General features: G+C 39.6%; 1 protein-coding gene across 1 annotated transcript; it reads right to left on the bottom strand.

Moving 5' to 3' along the window:
* Positions 1–8,067: 8,067 nt before the first annotated feature.
* Positions 8,068–8,454, bottom strand: LOC148553960 (uncharacterized). Its single transcript, XM_088494931.1, has one exon. The coding sequence runs from the start codon at positions 8,452–8,454 to the stop codon at positions 8,068–8,070; it is 387 nt and encodes a 128-aa protein (XP_088351057.1).
* Between the last annotated feature and the right edge of the window lie 297 nt (positions 8,455–8,751).

The following is an 8,751-nucleotide window of genomic DNA, read 5'->3' as shown; positions in this document are numbered from 1 at the left end:
GCGGGCTGCTACAACTGATGCGCTTTCTTCAAAAGATTGTGCAAAGCAACTTGTTGTTCGTCCCATTTAGAAGTTTTCCGTTTCCCTTCTAGATGGCCATCCTGAAAGAAGAGAAAAAGGAATAAGAAGAACCCACAAACAAAGATATGAAAAGGAATAAAATATATGTGGGTTATTGCCAAATAATAATGAGGGTCTCAACTACATGGTAGCTACAACATGCAAGTGAGAAAATAATATAAGCAGATGGCATATCAATAGTGCAAGAATTGCAACAATGAGGGAGAGAGAGTGGGTCATGAAAAACAACATAAGTTCATATCAATGCATAAGAAATACAAGTGTCAAAAAAGATTAGCATTGACCTATAAATAATAGCACCCAACAATGTAAAACAAGTCACTAAGCATCAGAATAATGGAAGAAATAGTCAACAGTGGGGTAGAAAATACAACACCAATGGAAAAATGGTGAATTTAAAAAAGAAAATAAAAACATGCACAAAGTTAAAATGCAATGAATGAAAGTATGTAAATGCAATTTGTAAAGGAGAATGAAGGATAAGAAAAATGATAAGTGAACTTTTGAAAAGTGAGAGAAGAAGAATGTAAGCAGGGAAGAAGAAAGAAGAAGAAAGGAGAAAGAAAGAAGAAGAAAGGCATAAGCAAGGCGCGAACGTGACGCGTGCGCATACACGTGTCCGCGTGAAAACAGAAACAGGCATGCGACGCGTGAGCGTCATCAACGCGTGCCCAAAATGAAAGATGACGCGTAAACGTCTGTCACGCATACACGTGACTACTCATCGTGCTAGACGCACGGTTGCAGCATGATTCCAGCCCAACTCTCTGTTCGTAGTACTAGGTAATCAAAATTTTGAGTCGACGCGTACGCGTCGTCCACGCCTACGCATGGATGGTGAAAAACGCAAATGATGCGTACGCATCAGTGACGCACACGCGTGGGTTTGGTTTTGTGCCTGGCACCTACCAGCGTGGTTCTGGCACAACTCTCTGTCCAGACCGTGCTGTCGCGCCGTCCAGCCCGGTTTGGGCATTAGCCAAGTTTGGGCATCGACGCGTACGCGTCGGTCACGTGCACGCGTGAAAACCTTTTTTTAGCCACTCCAGAAATTAATAAACAATTAAACCATAAATTAAATGAAATAAACATAACTAAAAATGAAAATACAACTTATTACTAATCTTAACAAAAAGAAAATTAGAAAGAATTTACCATGGTGGGGTATCTCCCACCTAGCACTTTTAGTTAAAGTCCTTAAGTTGGCCATTTAGTGAGCTCACTGTCATGGTGGCTTGTGCTTGAACTCATCTTGAAACTTCCACCAACGCTGGACTTCCAATAAGCTTCGACAATTCCAAGTGAATTCACCAAGCCTTGATGAAGTTCTTCACAAGCTTTGAGCTGCCAAAGTTGATCCTCTTGTATGCCGGGATCCCAAATCTTGTTTTTACACCCGTCTTTGAGTGGATCATCATTGTTCCAACCGGGTGGCAAGCATCCGAATTCTCAATAAAGTACCAAACTCTTCTCTTAGATCCAACCAAATGATCACTAGTCTTACCCTTGCATCTAGCTCTTGATATCTCAACCTTGACGAGCCCTGATTTGCAACTCCAACCACTAAACATTCTTCTCTTACGCTTCATTCCACAAAGCCTCCTAAGTTGGCCATCTGTCTCAAGAATACCATACTCAAGTGAGACAGTAAAGTGAATAGAGATAAGTTTTACCCACTCAAATTAAGGATTAGATGTCAACCTAGGTAGAGAAGTCTCCAACGATCTTGACAAAGCATACTCAACTCCCGTCCAACCTTGCCGAAGGACTTCTACCTTTTGAAAGGATTCTTCACTTTCAAGCTCTTTCTCACCAAGTTCACCCAACTCTTCTCCGTCACTCAAATAATAAATATGAGATTGAGAGAAATCTACCCCAATGTTGCTTTCAATTTCATCGGGAGAAGGTTCTTCTAACTCAAGGATTTCACTTGTGGATGTAGATTTATAACTAGGATGGCTTGATTCATGATCATTATCACCAAGGGAACTTGCCTCTTGATCTATCCCATCCAATTCTTCATAGGGAATATGCCTTAGAGGTTGTGCACTACCCTCGTCAACATCAATTTCAAGCTTCTTGGAGGAATACTCTACAACTCTAGATTCCCATGGAGGTTCAGCATCTCCTAAGTCTTCAACTACTTCTTCCTCTTCATCAATTATGGCTTCCTCCAATTGTTCCAATACAAAGCCACATTCCTCACTTTCCACTGGCATTCCTAGTCTCTCCTTTATGCTACGTTCTTCATTAGATTCTCCACATGTAGCCATGGGAGTGCCTTGAGTGTTGACGTGCAGTGAAGCTAAATTATCTACTACCTCAGTCAAGGTAGCTATGAACTCTAATGTCGTCCACTACATCTCTCTTTGCTCTTGAAGAAGAACACCAAAAGTGTCATTCATTGGAGAGTGGAGTGGATATGAGGGTTTATTGCTTGGGAGGAAAGATTCATGATAAGAGAGTGGTTCATCATAATAAGAGTGTGGCGGTTCAACACTCTCCATCTTTTCCACTTGTTGCACAACATATTCATCCATGGAAATGCTTTGTTTGTTGCATGAGTCCCATGGGTCAAACTTTTGACGGATGGTTGCTTGAAGTTAATCCATTGCTTCCTTGAGATGATCCATTGGCTCTTGTTCCACTTGGCTATCATAAGTAGGATCGTAGTGCTCTTGAATTGATGGATATTGACATTCTCCTATGGAAGGTTGTGGTGGAAAAGAAAATTCATCTTGTGGTTAAAAATTTTCATACATTGGAGGTGGTGTATATTGAGGTGGTGGTTCTTGGGAGTAATTGGGTTGAAACTGGGGTGGCTCTATGTATGGATCATATGGCTCATAAGATTCTTGGTATAGTGGATATGGGTTAGGAACATATGAAGATGTTTGGTAAAACGGGGTTTGTGAGTATGGTGGTTGAGGGCTATATTGAGGAGGGGGTTCATAGGTATATGGTAGGGGTTGTTGTTTGTCACGAAGAGGTCCACCATAACCATTGTCTTGGTACGCATCAAATAGTGGTTCTTGTTCATAGTGCATCGGAGGATGTTGTTGCCAAGAGGGTTGATCAAATCCTTGTGGCTCCTCCCATCTTTGGTTGTCCCATCCTTGATGCAAGCTTTCATTGTAATTTCCACTTCCTATAACATAATTGTAACCACACTCATAGCCAAAGGGGTGATAATTCATAGTAACAAAAGAAAATAAAAACAAAAACTAATAAGAAATAATGAAAATAAACTCCTAAACTCGAAGCAACTAACAAAGAAATAAAAAGGCAAAAATATTAACAATATTCACAATAACCAATAATAAGGCACACATTTGCAATTCCCCGGCAATGGTGCCAAAATTTTGACGGAGGAAAAATATCGGTAAAGATTTTTACAAAAATAATCGCGTTGCAAGTATAGTTCTAAACCGACAACTAAACCTCAGTCAATGTTTAAATTTTTTGTCACAATACGAACCCAATAAAAATAAACTGAAGTATTTAAACCTCGGGTCGTCTCTCAAGGAATTGCAGGGAAGTATGCTTATAATTGGTTATGGAAAAGTATTTTTTTTGGGTTTTGAAATAAGGAACAAGTAATGTAAAATAACAAGGAAATAAAATAACAACTAAGAAAAGTCCTAGCAATGAGAATTAGAATTCCTATACTCATTATCATCATCAATTGTGATGGTAATTCACTTTTGCTTTCACTTAGTTAACCTCTAACACTGAAGGAAAGTCAAGTGAGCAAAATCAACTTAAATTCACAAGTCCTAATCAAAGATTAGATTTAGTTAAACCTAAGCCAACTAGCAAGTCTCAATCACCAATCAACAAATAAATTTTGATAACTCAAGACTCTCTAATTGATCAATCCAAGTTAAGAACGTAAAAATCTAAATTAAAATCGAATCAAGCATTTTATCAAATATTTTGTAGGCACAAAATAAAAGCATGGAAACCTAACAAAGCATAGCAAAATCTAAGACTAAAAATTGCAAGAGGAAACAATAACAACAAAGTAAAGAAAGCAATCATAAACATGGAAACATAAATTGCATTAATAGGATTAAAGGAAACAAGAAGAATTCATAAACTAAATTGGCAACATAAGGGAATCAATGATAGAAGTAGACAAACTAAAGTACTAGAACAAATGAAAGTAGAAGAGAAATTTAATTAAAGTAAAGTAGAAATATGAATTTGAGAAAGGCTAAACCTAAAAAATCCTAAAACCTAGAGAGAGGAGAGAGCCTCTCTCTCTAGAAAACTACATCTAAAAGCTAAAGTTGTGAATGAATGTGTGAATGATTGATTCCCCACCTATCCAGCTCCACTCTGTAGCCTCTAATCAGTATTTTTGGTCCTGAAATTGGATCCAAAGCAGCCCAGAAATCGCCTCCAGCATTTTCTGTAAATTGCAGCACGTGACGCTCGTCATGCGTACGCGTCGCTTGAACAATTTCCTGGTTCGTACGCGTCATCCACGCATACGCATCGCTTGCCTCTTGCACTGGTCACGCATACGCATCGCCCATGCGTGCGCGTCGCTACCAGATTCAAAAATACTTGATTTCTTGTGTTCCTTTCACTTTTGCATGCTTTCTGCTTTCACCCTCTAAGCCATTCCTGCCCTATAAAACCTGAAAACACTGAACACACATATTACGGCATCGAATGGTAATAAGAGAGGATTACAAATTAGCAAATTTAAGGCCAAAGAAGCACGTTTTCAATCATAGCACAATATTAGGAAGGAAAATGTAAAACATGTGAATTATATGCATAAGTGTGAGAATAATGGATAAAATCCGCTCATGAGCGGTTAATTTATACACTTTTTGGCATTGTTTTTAGTATGTTTTTAGTACATTTTAGTTAGTTTTTCTTAGTTTTTAAATAAAAATCACTTTTCTGGGCTTTACTATGAGTTTGTGTGTTTTTCTGCGATTTTAGGTATTTTCTGGCTGAAATTGAGGGACCTGAGCAAAAATCTGATTCAGAGGCTGAAAAAGGACTGCAGATGCTGTTGGATTCTGACCTCCCTGCACTCGAAGTGGATTTTTTGGAGCTACAGAGGCCCAATTGGCGCGCTCTCAATTGCATTAGAAAGTAGACATCCTGGGCTTTCCAGCAATATATAATAGTTCATACTTTGCTCGAGATTTGATGGCCCAAACAGGCGTTCCAAGTCAGCTCAAGAATTCTGGCGTTTAACTCCAGAACTGGCACAAAAGCTGGAGTTAAACGCCCAAACTGGCATAAAAGCTGGCGTTTAACTCCAAGAAATATCTCTACACATGAAAGCTTCAATGCTCAACCCAAGCACACACCAAGTGGGCCCCAGAAGTAGAATTTTACAATAAACACCCTAGCTTACTCATTTTCTGTAACCCTAGGTCACTAGTTTACTATAAATACTACTTTCAGTGATTCATATTGTACCTCATGACACATTACACATTTCTTATTGTATTCTCTATGGCATGAGTCTCTAAACCCCATTGTTGGGGGTGAGGAGCTCTGCTGTTCTTCATGAATTAATGCAATTACTAATGTTTTCCATTCTATCACGCTTGCTTCTATTCTAAGATATTCATTTGCACTTCAACTTGATGAATGTGATGATCTGTGACACTCATCATCATTCTTACCTATGAACGCGTTCCTGACAACCACCTCCGTTCTACCCTAGATTGAATGCATATTTCTTAGCCTCATGATTCAGATCAGAGTCTTCGTGGTATAAGCTAGAATTATTGGCGGCCATTCCTGAGATCCGGAACGTCTAAACCTTGTCTGTGGTATTCTGAGTAGGATCTGAGAAGGGATGACTGTGACGAGCTTTAAACTCGCGATTGTTGGGCGTGTGACAGACGCAAAAGGATCAATGGATCCTATTCCGACATGATCGAGAACCGACAGTTGATTAGTCGTGCGGTGACAGCGCATTTGGAACATTTTCACTGAGAGGACGGGAAGTAGCCATTGACAACGGTGATGCCCAACATAAAGCTTGCCATGGAAGGAGCCTTGCGTGCATGAAGAAGAAGATAGTAGGAAAGCAGAGATTCAGAGGACAAAGCATCTCCAATGCCTCAACCTGTTCTTCATTACTGCATAATAAGTATTTATTTCATGTTCTTTTACTTTTTACAATCAAATCTGAGAATTATTGCTATCTTGACTAATAGTTACAAGATAACCATAGCTTGCTTCAAGCCGACAATCTCCGTGGGATCGACCCTTACTCACGTAAGGTATTACTTGGACGACCCAATGCACTTTCTGGTTAGTTGTGTGGAGTTGCAAAAGTGTGATTGTAATTTCGTGCACCATCCGCTCAATTCAATACAAAATAAATCATAAAATAGCGGTTTATCAGTGGCTAAGAACGGTCTTCCAAGAATGATGGAAGCGTTCTTGTCCTCTTCCATATCCAATATTATAAATTCAGTAGGGAATATAAAAGACCCTACTTTCACAAGTAAGTCTTCCACCACTTCGAACGAGAACTTGATAGAACGGTAAGCTAACTGGAGACAGATGCGTGTACGCTTTAATTCCTCAATTTGGAGCTTTCTCATCAATGATAGCGACATGAGGTTGATATTTGCTCCTAGATCACATAAGGGCTTCCGAATAAGAGTGTTTTCAATGGTACAGGGAATTATAAAGCTCCCGGGGTCTTGTAGTTTCTCGGGAAGATTCCTCTGAATGGCTGCACTACACTCCTTAGTAAGCACCACTGTCTCTACTTCCTTCCAATCCCTCTTGTTATTCAGTATTTTCTTCATGATCTTAGCATATAGAGGCATTTGTTCAAGGGCCTCTGCAAAAAGAATATTTATCTCAAGCTTCAGGAAGACTTCCAAAAACTTGGAGAATTGTTTGTCCTTCTCTACTTTTTGAAGCTTCTGTGGCTATGGTAGCTTGGCCTTGTATTCTGGAGCCTTGGGTAGTGCAGGATGAGCATCCAGAGTGATTGGAAAGAGGTCGTCAGAGTTCCTGGGGAGGGGGGAACATTCTTTAAATTTTCATTGACACCTAGTGCTCCCCTCCCTGGGCGTTCAGCGCCCACTTTGCTCCTTCCTGGACGTGCAACGTCCATTTCACTCCTCTTTGGGTGTTCAGTGCCCTTTATGGCTTTCTTTATTTCTATAACATTACTCTCTGGTGGCTCTCCCCCATCCTGCTCCTCCTTATTCTGATTCTGAGTGCCCAATGTTTTGCCGCTCCTTAGTTGAATTGCTTGGCATTCTTTTATTTGCTCAGACATTTGTTGTTTTGTCTAGTTCAATTGGATCTCTAGGTTCTTAGGGGAGGCTTGGGTATCCCGCATAAAGCTTTGTTGATTGTTTGCAATTTCTGTAACAATGAATGACAAATTAAGAGTATTCTGGGTTGTTCTTTTGACCCATTGTTAGCGCTCTATGAGTTGGTAACATCCTTGGGACTTCTAGGGGAACTTTCCATATAATTGATCTATTCAGGTACACACTGAGCATTATTGTAGGTTCCACCTTGAGGGTAGCCGTCATTTATATTGCAAGGGATGGCGCCCTGAATTTTTGTGTTTGCTCTCTGCATGCTATTCAGTTGTTGAGCATGGAGACTCATTTGTTGAATTATAAGTTTGTTCTGAGCACAAAGTTCCTCTACAATCTCCACTTCTTGAGCTCCTTTCCTACTTGGAGTCCTCTCAGATGAGTATAAGTACTGGTTATTAGCAACCATCTCAATGAGCCCAGTTGCCTCTTTGGACGTCTTCTTCATGTGCAGAAAACCACCTGCAGAATGATCAAATGACTTCTTGGTCATCTCAGAGAGTCCTTCATAGAAGATGTCTATCTTAACCCGATCTGAGAACATATAAGAAGGGCATTTCCTGAGCATCAACTTATACCTTTCCCAAGCATCATAGAGGGACTTGTTCTCTTCCTGCCTAAAGGTCTATACGTCTGTCCTCAGCTTTGTCAACCTCTACGGGGGAAAGAACTTGTTTAGGAACTTGTTGACAACCGTGTCCCAGGTGTTCAAGCTCTCCTTGGGTTGACCCTCAAGTAATTCCTTTGCTTGATCCCTCACAGCAAATGGAAAGAGCATCAGCCTGTAGACTACAAGGTCCATTCCATTGGTCTTCACAATATCACAGATCGGCAGAAAGTTAGATATGAACATATTAGGATCTTCGTGTAGGAGTCCCTGAAACTGACAATTTTGTTGTACTAGTATGATCAGCTGTGGGTTGAGCTCAAAATCATCTGCTCTAATAGGGGGTACACTAATGCTCCTTCCATGGAAATGAAGAGCAGGGGCTGTGTAAGAACCCAGGGTTCTTCTAAGTTGTGTATTCCCATTTAGATCCATAATGAACTACCCCTATTTCTACACACACAAATGGAGAAGCAAAGAAAAAGTGAGAGTCTCTATGTCAGAGTATAGAAAATTTCAAGTGAGGTATCCTATGTAAAAAAAAAAGAAATAAAATAAAATAAAGCAAACAACTGAACTGAAAATTTCGAAAATACTAAAAAAATTGACAAAAAATTTTGAACACTAAAAAGGGAAAAACACTACTATTTTCAAAAAAAAAATAAAAAAGAAAAATACTAAAGAGACAACAAACTTAAAATAAAAAATTAAGAGAAAATAAATAGAGCAAAA

Source organism: Arachis ipaensis, chromosome B7, assembly GCF_059453495.1.
Source record: "Arachis ipaensis isolate K30076 ecotype BB chromosome B7, ASM5945349v1, whole genome shotgun sequence".
Taxonomy (NCBI): Eukaryota; Viridiplantae; Streptophyta; class Magnoliopsida; order Fabales; family Fabaceae; genus Arachis; species Arachis ipaensis.
This window is presented reverse-complemented; position numbering and strand designations above follow the sequence as displayed.

Bases quoted from the DNA above. Each gene is read 5' to 3' on its own strand.
- LOC148553960 (XM_088494931.1), bottom strand. From the start codon at position 8,454: ATGGATCTAAATGGGAATACACAACTTAGAAGAACCCTGGGTTCTTAC.